The sequence below is a fragment of the Mustela lutreola genome, chromosome 2 (genome assembly GCF_030435805.1).
Source record: "Mustela lutreola isolate mMusLut2 chromosome 2, mMusLut2.pri, whole genome shotgun sequence".
Lineage (NCBI taxonomy): Eukaryota > Metazoa > Chordata > Mammalia > Carnivora > Mustelidae > Mustela > Mustela lutreola.
The window spans coordinates 7,650,089-7,664,424 of NC_081291.1; the positions used below are offsets into that span (position 1 = coordinate 7,650,089).

Genomic DNA, 14,336 nt, shown 5'->3' on the forward strand with positions numbered 1-14,336 from the left:
TGTTTGTCCCAAGAACCAGCCAGCTCTGCTTTCTTTAAAACCATTTACTTACAAACTTTAATTCAGCAAAGGAAGGTCTGTGAGGGAGGACTGGGGAGACGACACCCCCCTGGAGTGGATGTGGACCCCCCCAGAGTCAGGGGAGGGAAGCTGGTGGCCCAGCCGGCCAGAAGGGAGGGTCCAGGCCGACAGGTCCTGCTGGTAGGCAGGGGCAGAGCTTATCTGCATGAAGTTGCTGGACTGGGCACTGGGCCAACAGGAGGCCAGGAGGCCAGCTCCAGGTGATCTAGCCTGGGAATGGAGAGGCGGAGCTCATCTTCAACATGGGGGTAGCGGGGGAGGGGGTAGACAGCAGAGGCTCAGTGAGATGCACAATACCCGACTCCCAAAGACTGACAGCAAGACTGGTTTAAGCTGGCAGAGAAAACCTGTCTCTGCACCTAGGCCTGGGCAGGAAGGATGATAGGGTTGTTTTGCCAAGACCAAGGCTTTGGCCTTCTACTGTCCTCAGAGTGGGGACCCTGGGTAGAGGGGCCCAATCCCCAGGCCAGAGCCATTTGGTCCTGAGTCAAGCTTCCGGAGCTCGGCATCTAAGAGGCTCTGACCGCAGGTCCTGGGACCCGGCTTTAAGGCATCAGAAGGCAAGGGAACAGTGGCAGGGGCCTGGGGCCCCCCAGCTGGAATACAGGCCAGAGTGGGCAGGCAGGGGCAGGACACAGCCATGCCTGCAGCAGACATGAGAGAAAGAGGGCTGAGCTATTTCAAACCGAAAACAGTGGAATGAAGGCCCAGACATGCTGGACCTTGAAGGAATCAGAGCTGGGGGTCGTCCTGGATTGTTTTAAAAAATAATACAAATTAGAAAAGGAAACAAAAGTCAATTGTCAAAGTTAAAAAAGGGACAGTCTCTGATCCTCACGGGAGGTCAGGGGAACCTCCAAGGCACTCGAAAGGCCAAAATACAGGAGTGACGAGGCAGGAGAGGACTCCCAGAGAGACAGACATAGGTGGATATGGGGGAGGGGACAGAGAGCAGGCGAGGGCCCCTCTCTCTTAAGGCTGTAGAATTTCCATGCCGGGAGCAGGCCAGAGGTGCACAGCGGCCCCCAGACTCCTCCACACTCCTTGGGTTCCGGCTGGTTGGTCAACAAAGTCTTTTCAGAGATTTTTCTATTACTGAAAGGGGGAAAGAAAAAACACAAACAGAACTCCAGAAAACCCAAAAGCGATTTGGTGCAGGCCCTTGAGCATCTCTGGCACTGGCCCCCTAGAAAATCCTCTTGCGCTTCAGGTAGGAATCTGCGTAGTGGCCCCCAAGGCCCTGGGAGTGCTGGCCCACGTAGCTGCCTTCGGGGCTGGGCTCGGGTGAGGGCAACAGGTGGGCAAAGCTGCGTTTCTGGCCACCCAGTGGGGTCTAGAGACAGAGGGGACGGGGTGGCAAGTCAGGGGCCATCCAGGGGCCACTGCTCCCCAGCCTGGCATGTGCTCGCTGCCACCCCCCACCCCCCCACCTCATGACCCGTACCTTCAGCAGGTGGCTGTGGCCATTGGGCCCGGGACCGAGTCCCAGGAGCCCTTCTCCGGAGCCCAGTGGAGAGGAGCCGACCGCCTGGGAGACATGGAAGAAAGATGGAATGGGAGAGGAAGCGGTCCCCAAGGGCCAGGGGAAGGGGTTTTAGGCTCGAATCCTGCCTCTGCCACTCATCAGCTAGGAGGCTAGGGGAGGAGGAGTTCTTTTTTTGTGAGCCTGTTTCGATCTCTGTCTACTGGGGTTAATATCGCCCACACCATAGGCCACTGGAGAGGGAGTGAAAGGTGACCAGGAAGGCTGGATATTAGGGGCAAGACAACGCAGGTGTGGGGAGGATGGCCTGTCTGAGCTCAGCCCTGCCTAGAACCCCACTCTGCCACCACCTCAGCCAGGACCCAGGGACCAAAGGTCACAGGAGCCCCTGTATTCTGGCTGTCCCTAGGGCAATTGGTGGCTGGGGAAGCTCCTCACCTTGTTAAGGTGGCTCTGCTTGAGGCCAGCCTGCAGGCCACTGGTGAAGTAGGAAGTGGGCGAGCCCGAATAGAAGTGGGAGAGGGTTCCCCCACCGCCCCCGCCGCTCCGTTCTCCGAAACCACTGGGTGGGGGGGACATCTGCAGAGAGGGGGCGGGCCGAATGAGAGAGAGGACTAGTTCCACCTGCTTTTGCAGACCCTCCAAAATGCACCCCCACCCGCTCCCTGGACACCAAAATGCCCCCTGCACCAGTGACTAGCTTTGGTCACTGGGACGAGCAGCATGATGGCAAAGGCAGAGGGGCCTGGCCTCCCTGCTTCCTCTGGGGAGTCCTGGGGCTACCACCACCATATGTGGGCCACTCTCACAGGGTGGTATGCTGGAGAATGAGCTCCGGGGGCTGGTCATTGTCCCAGCTGAACCCCCCACCGCCCCACCCAGTAACTGCTAGGTATGTGACTAAAACCAACGCAGACGACTGAGCCCCAGCTGAGCCACCAGGGAACCACCCGCTGGCCTCCATGACGGAGAAATCAAGTATCTGCTGTTCTGAGCCACCAAGTGATAGGGCTGCTTGTTATGCGGCAAGAGCTGACTGATACACCCAGGAGGCAAGCTGGCCAGGGCAAGCCCTTACTTTGTGTCGGCTGGGTCTGTGAGGCCCTAGTGTGGGCTCCCGTGGGTGGGAGAAGAGCCGCCGAGGTCCCACATCCTGAAGGAAAGGGGGAGAAGCATGTTGGGTCGGAGTCCGCGCCAGCCTCACCCCTGGCTAAGTTCCAGGGCTCTGCTGCTCCCGGGGAAGTCTGGCCCCCTCCAGCAGGAGGCACACTCAACTGTGTGTGGGCAACTTCCAAGTGCAGGCTGGGCAGCTGGAAGGAGACAGGGTGTGCGTCCCACAGCAGGGAGGGCTTCCACATCAGCCCTGGAGGCGGCTGCTGTGAAGGCGTGTGGCCCCCATGGGGGAAGGTGTTCACAGTGTTTCAGGAGCAGCTGCCCATCTGGGGTGTGTGAGGTCTTTTATACGTTAGCGTCAACATTTATCTCAGTTGTTATTTGTTTTTAATCCAGCGTGGGCCAAACAATACAGGGGGCCTGCCAGTGGCTGGGCTCCAATGGCTGACTGGGATTGGGGGCTGGGATCATGGAAGGAACAGCTCTCCAGGGACAGGGACAGGAGTCGGAGAAGGGAGAAGACAGAAACCAACAGGACACCGTGCCTTGTCTCGAAGAGCCAGAAGCACAGCCTAACGCCTCTCAGGAGAGACAGACAAACAGAAAGCAGGTCTGATGTGCAGAGACAGACCTGTGACTCGGGGCAGGGACTGTGTGTGGCACCTTTCCCCCAATCTCCCTAGTGCTCGCCTGGCCATCAGCACTTGAGAAATAATGCTCTGGAGAATGACCTGCTCTAAGGGGACAAAGGGCCACAGCAGCGGCCCCCGGGAGGGCTGACCACACGGCGGCTAGGTACTCACCGAGGGGTAGTCGAAACCACAGCTGTCAGGCAGCCCTGGTTCAGGGGGCAGGCGGGTGCTGGCGAGAGGGCTGAGCAGGCGGGACTTGAGCTGGAAGGCTTTGCTGCTGCCGCCGCCGCCGCCGCCACCTCCAGGGGCTGGGGGGTTAGGCAGGTGGCCCTCAGCCAGGCGGCGGCTTCTCCCTGTGCCTCCCCAGCCCCGGGCCTCCTTACCCGCCAGGTTGCTGGCCGGGAGTAGGCTGTGTAGATTCAGGTAGGGATTCAGGGGGATCCGGAAGTCCTTTGGGGGTTCCCCCAGCAGCGAGACCTGTGGTGGAAGGGCTGGATTCGCGAGGGCCCCTGGCAGGCGGGGTCTGGCAGGGCAGGAGGCCGGATTGGTACTGGATACAGGGTGGGGCCTTACCCCAGGGGGTGCTGGCAGAGGTCCACTGTCTTTCTGGAGGCTCCTAAGGCCGGTGCCTCGGAGTCCCACTGGGGCCGGGGGTGGAGTGAGCTGGGCTGCTGGGGGACCCAGGCCTATGGCTTCCCGGTCACCGGCAGAGGTACCAAGGAGTGGTGGCAGCAGAGGTGGTGGCTTCCCTCGCCGGGGCGGCAGCTCCGGGGGCATGGCCCCCCCTACAGGGAGAAGGAGGTATTGGCGCCCAACCGGAAAGGACCCATCTTCCAGGGGTCCTGGGCCTCCCCTAGGACTGGGACCAGCAGGTACGCGGTGGGCACTGCGGAGAGCCCTCTAAGCACGTCACCTCCTAGGCTCCTTCCGGCCACCCTGGGAGGTGGGGGCCCAAGTGACGGCTGGGGTCACTGAGACCCAGAGAGAGATGGGGTCATCCGCCCTCACCCGGTAAGGAAAGGGGCTCAGAAAGGGGGAGAGGGAACGGGTCCAGAAAGATGAGGAGGGGCAGGGTCTGTGTTACCTGCAGGCAGTTCCCCGAGGAGGGGGTTGGCCGGCTGGGCCCCAGGCTGAAGGGCGCCCAGGGGAGAGTCTCCCAGGATCCCAGGCTTCTGGAGACAGAACACAATCGGCTGGAGATGGGCCAGCGTGGCCCGGGCAGGAGGCACCCAGCACGCCCAGACCGCAGGCCCAGCCAGTCACAGGCACACACGGACATGGGCTCCCACATCCCAGCCATCACCCTTCCGGCCACCCAGTGGTGACAGAGGGCCTCCAGCACACCAGGCCCCGGGAAGACCCGGGGACATGCACCTTACGCTCAGGATGTCAGGTCCCACCACCCTGCACTGCCAGCCACCGTCAGACACACGTAAGATGACGGTCCTTCCCAGGCACACACTGTCCCACACCCGGTCCCCTTGCTGATGATCAGGGAAGCACAGTCTCCAACGCAGGGTAACAGCCACACGTGGAGCCACTTTCAGCCCCACAGGCCCCTGAGGCTGTCAGTGATGGTCACACACCCCCACGTCACTGACTTGACCCTAATGAACCAAACCGGGTAGGTCAGCAGCATGTGTGTGAATGTGTGTGTACAGGGGTGTGTGTGTGTGTTATCTTGGTCTGTACAGGTCTCCATGTCTGTGCGTTGAGAAGGTGGGAGTGAAACACCAGCAAGCGACTCTCCTGTGAAGCCTGGACTTTCTCTCCCAGACTGTGTCATCGCCGGAGTCCTGAGCACCTGCCTTCACCCCACCGACGAGAAGCCACTGGCACATGTGAGCGGGGTGTGACGTGGACCAACATGGAGCCGGGGCGTGCGTATGGATACGGAGGGCCCAGGGCCGTGGGCCGTGCAGTTACCTTCTGACTCTGGGTCTGTAGGGCGAGCTGCAGCAGTGCGGTGGACAGGGCGGGCCCGTTGAGCAGCGGCATGGCCGGAGGTGCGCCCAGGAGGCCTGGGGGAGATCGGGGAGTGAGCGGTGAACCCAGGATGGAAGCGCCTGCCCCCGTGAAGCACAGCCCCGGGCTTGAAGCTCCCTGAAAGCAACCAATATCCCCCAAAAGAGGACCAGAAGGAGAGTGTGCCGCAGGGAGGGATGGCCCTTTCACTAGCCTGCCTCTCTGCTGCTAGCTCTGCTTCCCCCAGGAGGGGCTCGGGGCCCTGCTCCCTCTGTGGTGCTCTCCTCCAGCCCCTGCTCATGGGCTCGAGTCACTTAGCAGTTGGATGGGAAAACAGTCCATGGAGGCGCCGGGTTCCAAGAGAGCTGGGGACCCTGGCCGCCACTTTGCCTGGCCCCACCTTACCCTGCTTGCCCCCTGCACTGCCGTGGAGCAGGGGGTTCAACAGCAGCTGGAGGGAGGCGGAGGGCCCCAGGTTGTTGAGCAGCTGCAGGAGGTTGGGCTCGGGCAGGAGCCCTTTGCCCCGATTGAGGGCCTGCAGAGAGAGAGGGAAGAGCGGCTTAGAGCCCCGCCGGGCCGCAGGGCCGCGGGCTCACCCGTCCCTCTCATCCTGAGTCCAGCTGACACCCTGACTTTTCAAGAGAGTAGGGTCTGGCCCCTGGGTGCCCCACCCCCACCCCCGGGGGCACACCTCCCAGGCACGCACTCACCGTGGCCTGCGCAGCGATGAGCGCAGCCAGCATGCTGCGGCCGGGGGGCCCAGGGGCACAGAAGGAGACGCGCAAGTGGCTGCCCCCCAGCGCCAGGCCGTCCGCCCGCTGCTGTGCCTCTTCGGCCATCTCTGCAGTCTCGTACTCCAGCACAGCGAAGCCCTTCAGCTGCCCATCCTGGCCGTATGCCAGCTGGCGGGGGAGGGGGGCGGGGGGCGGGGAGGAAGACGTGAGCACCCAAGTGGCAGTGGCTGCCCTCATGTGAAGTGACAACAGTGCCCAGACTTGGCTCCTCCTGACAGGGAACCTCTCCAGACGGGGTGGGTTTTTAGATCTATACTCTTCTGAGCCCTGTTCTTGCAACAGCTCATCGAATCTTCTGGATGGCCCTAGGAAGCTGCATCCTACCCATTTTTCAGAGCGGACAACTGAGGCTCAGAGGTGGACATGCCCAAGGTCACGCAGCTGGTTAGAGCACAAAGCTGGGATCCACCTCGCATGGGTCAAGTCCCCTGGGCCTCAGACCAGCGCCACCTGGGGACTCTGATGGGGACCACGAAGCACACGAAGGCGCAGGGAGGTGGAGTTACAGAGCTGTGAAGGGGTGCTGGGGTGGGGAGAGATGGGTGGCTCTGACACTGCTCCACTGAGCCTCAGGCTGAAGACACGCAGCCAGGGCTGGAGAGAAAGGACACAGCTTGGGGGTGAAACACGTGGCCTCCAAGCTCGGGTTCAAGACCAGACGTGTCAGTTGAGAGGGAAGGAATACAGCCAGTCAGGGCCCCCACCTCTCCTGACAGCAACCTGTGGGTTAGGCCCACAGCCCCTTATGCAGACTCTGGGGTCAGATGTGTCCCGGGATGGAGACATTTTTGGAGGATGCTGCATGTGCTGTGTGTCACGTGTCCGTTCCCCCACCACCCGGGTCTGTCTCTGCAGCAAGACACAAAGATAAAGGCCACAGGTACCCTCCTCCCCGCCCCCGTCAGGTCAGGTCAGGCTGTGCCACCATGTGAGCCTGCCACCTGCTCAGGGAACAAATGGGCACGGTGGGTGCTGTCCCAGGGCAGGCATATCCCAGGCGAGCACCCGGTCGGACTGTGCCCGCCGCAGGCTGGGTGCCATGGGGGCTGGCCCAGCACGTCGCAGAGCCTGGCACGGGCAGCGCTCCCACTCTGCAGGGGAGGAAACGGGTTCCGACAAGGGCAGTCCCTGGCCTGGGCCACAGAGCCGGAGCTGGGAGCGGACAAGGCCATGCTGCTGCCCTCAAGAAACCACCTCTGGGCGGCTCTGGCCGTTTCAAGAAACAGTGATGCTCCTTGGTCCCCAGCGATGCATGTCCATCCACAGAGGACAGCAGGGCCCACGAAACGAATATGGGCATCCCTGACAGCAGTGAGAAAGCTGTCTTACGTCTGAGCATGAAAATATTCCCAAGACCAAGCGGAAGAACCAAACTAAAGCAGGCCCGGCTGTATCTGGGTCAGGCAGAGGGCAGCACAAGGACATCCGCACGCATCTGCTTGAAATGCGTGGTAGAATCTCGCCGGAAGGAGACACCATAACCGGCTCTGGGCAGGGGCTGCGGGCAAAGCCGCCTTCGCCACTGACCTTCTGCACCTGCTGAATTTCCAAACAGGACTGGACTGTCCATTCGCAAAAATAAATAAAACGGAGAAGGCTTCTGACAACACCCAGAGCCTTGGGATACCTGCTTTATTAGCGTCTACAGCACCACTGGAGACCGGCCCACGAAGGGCTGGCAGAGTGCGCAGAGTGGGCCGCTCGGGCGCTGCCTGATGGGCTCGGCTTGGTGATACTGAGAATGACACTCCCCACCAGGACGGCCAGTTCCCAGCTCTGCGTCCCGCCTTCTTGGAAGGTGAGGGTGCCCCACTCAGGACTGGGGGACCCTGGGGTCAGCGGCTGGACCTCGACCCCTAGGGCCCTCTTATTGGCAGGCTGGTGTGGGCACCTCACTGCACATGCCCAGCCCTGGGCCTCGCTCTCCTCATCTGTGAGCTGGGGCCAAAAGGAACCCACCTCTAAGGGTGGTTGTGGGGATTCCAGGAGACGCTACTCCCCGGGGGCAAGGAAGGGAGGTGCTCTCGGCGTGCCCCCGCTCCGGGTGCCCAGGTAGGGGGGCTCCGGCTGTCAGCCTGCCTCTACTAAGCACTTCAGCTTCGCCTCTGACCAAGGCCCAGATGCACATCTTCTAACAAAATGTTCTCTTGCAGGGGAAGAGAGAGAAGGGTCAAAGGGCAAGTGAGGCTTCACGGCTCATAGAGAGGGAGAGTAAGGCTCAAACCTCAACGTGCCTCACTCCTGAGTCCGGCCTCCATTCAACCAGGACACGTACTCTAAGTGGAACCATGAGCAAGGAGCCATTTACAATAACTCAATCACAAATCACTGCTAGCCCCATTTCCAGATGGGGAAACTGAGGCTTGGAGCGAGAACTGATCGTTGGTCAAGGCCCTGCTGTCCCACCCCCGCAAGACAGGACAGGGCTGCCAAGCTATGTCATCTGTGTCCTGAGCCCCCCACCCGGACCTAGCATGTGGCAGGTACGTCACGGAAGGCAGCAGCGTGACCAATTGCAGAGTGAGCGAGGCACGGGCTTTCTAAGACAGTGGAGTCCCCAGGCCCCAATACTCCATTTACATGAGGGAAGCGGGAGCCGCCCCTGGCCACAGAACTGGGGGGATATGGGGTTAGAGCCTGTACGGCAGCTCCGTCAGGCTGCCTGGGGGCCCCTGGAGCCAGGCTGTGGCCTTCCAATCCTGGCCCTGCCACGCCCCTCTGGCTGTACAGCCCCGGGCAGGGCACTTGAACTTGTGCCACCTGAAAACGGGGTTATTATCTGCCTCCGTGGGCGATTCTAGGATGAAGGGATTCTCAGCAACGCGCTCAGCGGGTACTGAAGGAGTGCCTACGCGGGGCTCTGTGGGTAAGAGGAGTGGGTCTGGCCTGCTCTCACACCCCCGTGCCTGCCACAGGGCCAGCCACGCACACTGGAGTGCATGACACATGCCACTCGGATGAAACAGATACCGTTCTGCCGACCTGACGTGCCGAATCCCTTTTTACGGAGGGAAACTGTGACTCAGAAAGTGACTGACTTGCTCAAAGCCACAGGGCAGGGCTGGAATCTAGCCAAGCCGGACGTCCTGACCTCCAGGCTCACACGGGACTGTGGCTGTCTTCGGACAGCCTCCCCAAGGCCAGACCCGGGAGCCACGAGGCCCCTCTGCAAACGTCTGAGGAACACGGGAATGGGAGAGAGAGGTGACCAGCCTCGCACCCAGCTCTCTCAAAAGCGGCCTCACCTGCACTTGATAGGAGGCTCAAGGCCACCAAGGTTCAGCAAGTCGCTAAAGGGTGCCCAGGAATCTAAACCCCAGCCATCTGGCTCCGGGCTGGGCTGTCACCCACTACACCACGTGGCCTTTCTAACAAGAACCCCATTCAAAGTGGCACTGCCGCTGCTTTACTGAAAAGGGACTCAGGAGATTAGAAAAGGCAGGTGACTCCAAAGGGCCCATCCGAGGCACTCTGTCCCTGGCCCCGATCCCCCAGGCTCCTGCACCAGGCCCAGGGCTCACCTGGCAGAAGGTGGGCGTGTGGACGGCTGACAGCGCCCGGCGCAGGGTGTCCACGTCGCTGAAGCCGGGGGGCAGGCGGTCGACACAGAGGCAGCGGGAGTGCAGCAGCACGGGGGTCAGCTGCCCGGCGTCCGTCCAGTGCACGTAGAGGGTGCGCGGGCCCAGCGGCTTGCCCAGCAGGTCCGACTTGGCGCGGGCGGCCGAGTCCTTCTTCATGTACTCCGCGAAGCCATAGCCCTTGGAGTGGCCGGTGCGCTCGCTGTAGACCAGGAAGCAGCGCTCCAGGCTGCCGAAGGGCCGCACCAGCTCCTCGAACTGCTGCTGCGTGAAGCTGGGGGGCAGGTTGGCCACGCACAGCAGCGCGTCCGTGGGCTGCAGCTGCACCGACAGCTCGCGCTCCCGCAGGCGGCTCTGGTGGAAGGCGCTGATGGCAGCCTCTGCCTGCTCCCCATTCAGCAGGGTCACGAAGGCTGCAGCGGAAGGGGGTGTAGGCTCAGGAGGCACTCTGAGGGGCAAGGCCACCCCCTCCCTCTATACCGTGCATGACCTCAGAATACCTAACAACCAGAACGTGTCAGAGACCGGCTGAGGGAATGGCTGGCAGCCTTGAGGCCCGGGTGCGGGGCCCTCCTGCCTCCCTGAGCCCTGCTCCCTGCTCTCGTCCCCAATCCCCACCCACAGCAGGGCTCACCCAGTGTGTGCCTGGCTGGGTCCTACATGCATCTAACTCGGGGGCTGTGTGGCAGTGGTTCAGGATGTAGTTGCTGGGGCCTGGGCTTCCAGTCCAGCCCCTGAATGGCTCTAGGGAGCTCTGGGGTCTCAGTTTCTTCATGGGAAACGAGAGAACTTACTCCTGACCACCCCCGTTGGGCCAGCAAGGAAACAGGTCCAGAGCAGTGCCCCCTGCCCCCATCGAGGAGCCTGGACTTGAACCCAGGCAGGCAAGCCCCAGTGCCCTGCTCTGCACCCTTCCTTTACCACCTTTCCAGGCCACCAACACCTCTCATATCCAGTCCCACCGCCATGCCTCGTTTGCTCTCCACCCAGCAGCCACAGTGAGCCTTTCAAGAGGATAATCAGATGGCATCGCGTCCTCGTCTAGGGCTGGTTTCTCATTACAGGGCCAGTGGGTCCTGTGCGGCCTGGCCCACCGGCCTTGCTGAACTCCTCTCCCATCTCTTCACGGCTACTTCCTGGACTGTGCCACGCCCACTCGGCCCCGGACCTTTGCTCCCGCTTTTCCCTGAGCCTGGAAGCCAGACCTCCATGCTGCTTTGCCTGGTTAACCCGATCTGCCCTTCAAACATCACTTCCCCACAAAGCCTAGCCTGACTTTTCCTGTTGCAGATCTGGAGCTTCTGGTCGCGTGTGTGTGCGTGCGTGTGTGTATACATGCACGCGTGCAAACCTCCATGTTTGCAGCTATTTGAATAACACCCTTGTCTGCAGACTACAGACTATTCTTCACTCGATTAACAGTTATGTACCCGGTAGCGGGCATACAACATTCAGTCACCACTGCTGGAAGAGTCTATCAATGAGAATGTCAGTTAACCTCCAGATCCCTGATGCCCGGCAAACACACATACTAGGTGCTCAGTAAATACTTTTGATGCACTGCCTCCACCTATATTAATAAGCACCCATTAGGTGCCAGGCACCCCCAGCTTTTTAGATATTTTAACAGGTTTGGTCTCGTGGCTAACCCAAGCAGGTCATGCCCAATTTGCAGGTGAGAAACTGAGGCTCCAGAGGGTAAATCACTTGCCTGGGGCCACAGAGGGTGGCCAGACCAGGACCTGAACCCAGGTCCGTTTGCCTCCTGCACCCAAGATCTGAACAACTTTCCTAGCCTGCCCGGTGGGTCGCAAGGAGTTACCTGTCCTCAGCTCCTCACCCATCTTACACACTGCAAGGAAAGGCCCCAGTAGATTTAATACTGGCACAATGCCTGGCAGGCACAGACACCCACAGTGAGCCTCCCATGCCTGGTGGGCGGGGGAAGAGGGAGCGCCAAGGCTGACAAGACCCCTCCTTGTTCTCAGGGAGCCAGCCACGAAGTGTAGGAGGCAGGTGAGCGAGAGAGTGACAAGAGCCCAGCGTGACAGTGCTATGATGGGCGGGGCGTTCGGAGCACAATGCAGAGCTGCCCGATGCCGCCCGGATGGCACAGTGGACAGCTAAAAGCACTGGCAGAGGGAACAGCCGAGAACATGATGGGTGCCCAGGGGGACGGTGAGGCCGGGGCCCATCCCTGCACCATAGTGTCAGCAGGAGCCTCAGAGATGTTGAAGAGAGAGAAGAACAATGAAGGTTACACCTGGATTTGGTCAGATTTTCGACTGGATCAGAGCTGGCTACTGGGGGGAAGACATGAAATCATAGGGGCAGACGAATCAGAGGGATGCTGCCTTTTTGGCAGAGACTGGGTCAGATGGAAATTGAGGGAATTAAGGGATGCCAATTGTTCTGGAGGACTTGAAGGAGAGGACCAGACTAGGCCTGGGTGACTGGCTGGCTGGGGGGAATGGCATGGGCAAGTGGGGAGCCCAATGTTCAGGTATCTGGCTAGGCAGCCCAGGGGAGGAAGGCCAAGGCTGCCCCACAATGGGCACCCAGGATGAGAGGCAGAGTGGGACAACAGTCTGTCCTATATGGCCTAGGGGACAATGTTGGGCCTGAGGTTCAGGACAGGAAATGTTGGGCCTAGACCCTCTCAGTTTCAGGGACTGTCACCTCCTGCCACTAGCCCAACCCACAGCCGCACAAACCTGTCCCTTTGTATTTGTCCACAAAACAGTACTTGAGCTCATAGTCGCTGAGCAGATCGTGCACTTCCTGTGGAGAGAGAAGCCAAAGGATAGAGTCACCAGGGGCTGAAGGCACCCACCCAGAGCCACCTCCACATGGACCACCTATGAAAGCAGATCAATCAGCATACCCATCTCACAAACGAGGGAACACACACAGCCAGGATTCAGAGCCTAGCTGCAGACTCCATGCTTTGAACTAACACAACACAACTGAAGAGTCAGATGGGTCTGAGTTCAAGTCCCAGGTCTGCTGTATGTCCTTAGGGAAGTAACTTCAATCCATCTGAACCTTGGTTTGCAAGTCTGACTCTTTCCAACATCCCAACAAATTGGGCATTAACCCATTTTGTAGATGAAGAAACTGAGGCTCAGGGATGCAAAGAAACATGTTGTAGGTCATGCAGCTGGTCAGGGCAGCAGAGAAAATGCCAGCCAGGGGGTACCTAACTGGGGACACTGTGTACTTAATAAGACCACAGTGCATAGCTTCACATGCCTCCCAACTTCCTCCTGCTGACAGGGCTGGCCTTCTGGTAAGCTAGCTTCGTGAGCAAACTCTGGGGCCTGCTACTGCCAGACACACACCATGTACCCTGAAGAGAGTGTTCCCAACTGAGAGATGGTAGGCATTAGGAGAGCCAGCTCTAGGAAAAAAACAGACCATGCTTAGTGGCACCTGCCCCAGGTGTGTCCTCAAGTCTGCCCCTCACCACACTCTGAGACCCCACCAGCCATGCGCCTACTCGTGGTTAGGGAGAGTCAGTGGCAGATGTGCACGTGGGTCAGAGAGCAGAGATTTCTCAGCAGCAGGGAGAAAGAACCCATCCCACTGTGGCAGGGCAGGGCCGACTAGATGCAATCTCTTTGGGTCCAAAGAGCACTGGGAAGCCCTACCCCATGTAGGCCCCAAAAGAAGGGCAGCCCTGGCCAGATCAGTCAAGGGAGGGGTAACAGAACAGTGGGGGAGGCCTGCAGGTCTGTGATCTGGGGGAACTAGACTCAATTTTTCCGCATTAATCCAGAAGCTTTAGGGGAAGAAAGACCCCAGGAGCTACTACAACTTCCGATGTCGCAGAGGGGTCGATAAGCGCGTGCTATGGAAAGGTATACTCCAGTGAACCCTGAAACTTCTGGATACATCCCGCCTACCCATGGGAGAGGGGGTGGGGCAATACACAATCAGAGCAGGGAGCAACTGCCATCCATACTTCCACAGTCCCAATATAGCAGCTCATTCACAATCCCCCAACCAGGCCAAAGTTGCCCGCCCCCTTCCAGTTCCCCGCCCCCCTTCAATCACTTGGTTTCGTCCAAGCCTGTGGTCGCCCCTAGCAACGTCCTCCCTCAGTCCAAAGTTGGTTTCTCCCTCCATCACTGCCCACCCCCACCCCCACATCCTGCTCTTGGTTTCTCCCGATCCCGCACTGATCCCGCGCTTGGACTCTCCCGCCGACGCCCCCAGCGCAGGCCAGCGTTGGTGTCGCCCGGTTCCCCCCGCGCACGCGCACGGTGGTATTTCCCGCCACGCTTCCCCCCCCCCCATACCTGGTTGGTCACGTCCCCCGGGAGGCCCCGGATCAGTATCTTGCGGCGGTTACGGAACTGGCGCTCGGTATGTTCTAGGCGTTTCCGGATCTCCTCTGGATCTAGCGGCGGCAATTCTTCTTCGGGCGCCCGGCGCTCCGCGGCATCATCAGCTTCAGCCTCGGCCCCAGCCTCCGGGCTCAGCAGGGGCCGGTGAGTAACGGACACGTCGGCCGCCATCTTGGGAAACCCGGCGCCTTCTGGGACCAGCGAGCCTGGGCGGAGCGGCATAGAGCGGCAACGAGGGCACGCCCGGTGATTGGCCAGGATAAGCCCCGCCTCCTTTCCCACCCCCTCAGCCCATTGGCTAAGGCCCAGCCCGCCTCTCAGCGTTCAAGCCGCGTCTGGGC

General features: G+C 60.4%; 1 protein-coding gene across 3 annotated transcripts; it reads right to left on the reverse strand.

Moving 5' to 3' along the window:
• Positions 1-29: 29 nt before the first annotated feature.
• Positions 30-14,322, reverse strand: RAVER1 (ribonucleoprotein, PTB binding 1). 3 transcript variants are annotated; one of them, XM_059159935.1, is made up of 14 exons: positions 13,948-14,319; positions 12,361-12,427; positions 9,590-10,059; positions 5,985-6,176; positions 5,680-5,809; positions 5,236-5,330; positions 4,394-4,481; positions 3,883-4,094; positions 3,693-3,786; positions 3,481-3,617; positions 2,643-2,717; positions 2,003-2,143; positions 1,526-1,609; positions 30-1,414 (listed from the first exon to the last, which is right to left on the reverse strand). In XM_059159935.1, exons 1-14 carry the CDS (start codon positions 14,215-14,217, stop codon positions 1,268-1,270), a joined length of 2,202 nt encoding a protein of 733 aa, XP_059015918.1. In that variant the 5' UTR covers positions 14,218-14,319; the 3' UTR covers positions 30-1,267. The 3 variants fall into 3 exon arrangements, with proteins under 3 accessions (XP_059015918.1, XP_059015917.1, XP_059015919.1); XM_059159934.1 differs by having other exon boundaries at positions 3,481-3,786; positions 13,948-14,310; XM_059159936.1 differs by lacking the exons at positions 30-1,414; positions 3,481-3,617 and having other exon boundaries at positions 1,527-1,609; positions 13,948-14,322.
• Positions 14,323-14,336: the final 14 nt, after the last annotated feature.

Coding starts and splice junctions, on each gene's coding strand:
- RAVER1 (XM_059159934.1), bottom strand. CDS start 14,217: ATGCCGCTCCGCCCAGGCTCGCTGGTCCCAGAAGGCGCCGGGTTTCCC. Junction 12,428..13,947: donor CGGGGGACGTGACCAACCAG/GTATGGGGGGGG, acceptor CTCTCTCCACAG/GAAGTGCACGATCTGCTCAG. Junction 3,787..3,882: donor CTCTGCCAGCACCCCCTGGG/GTAAGGCCCCAC, acceptor CTTCCACCACAG/GTCTCGCTGCTGGGGGAACC.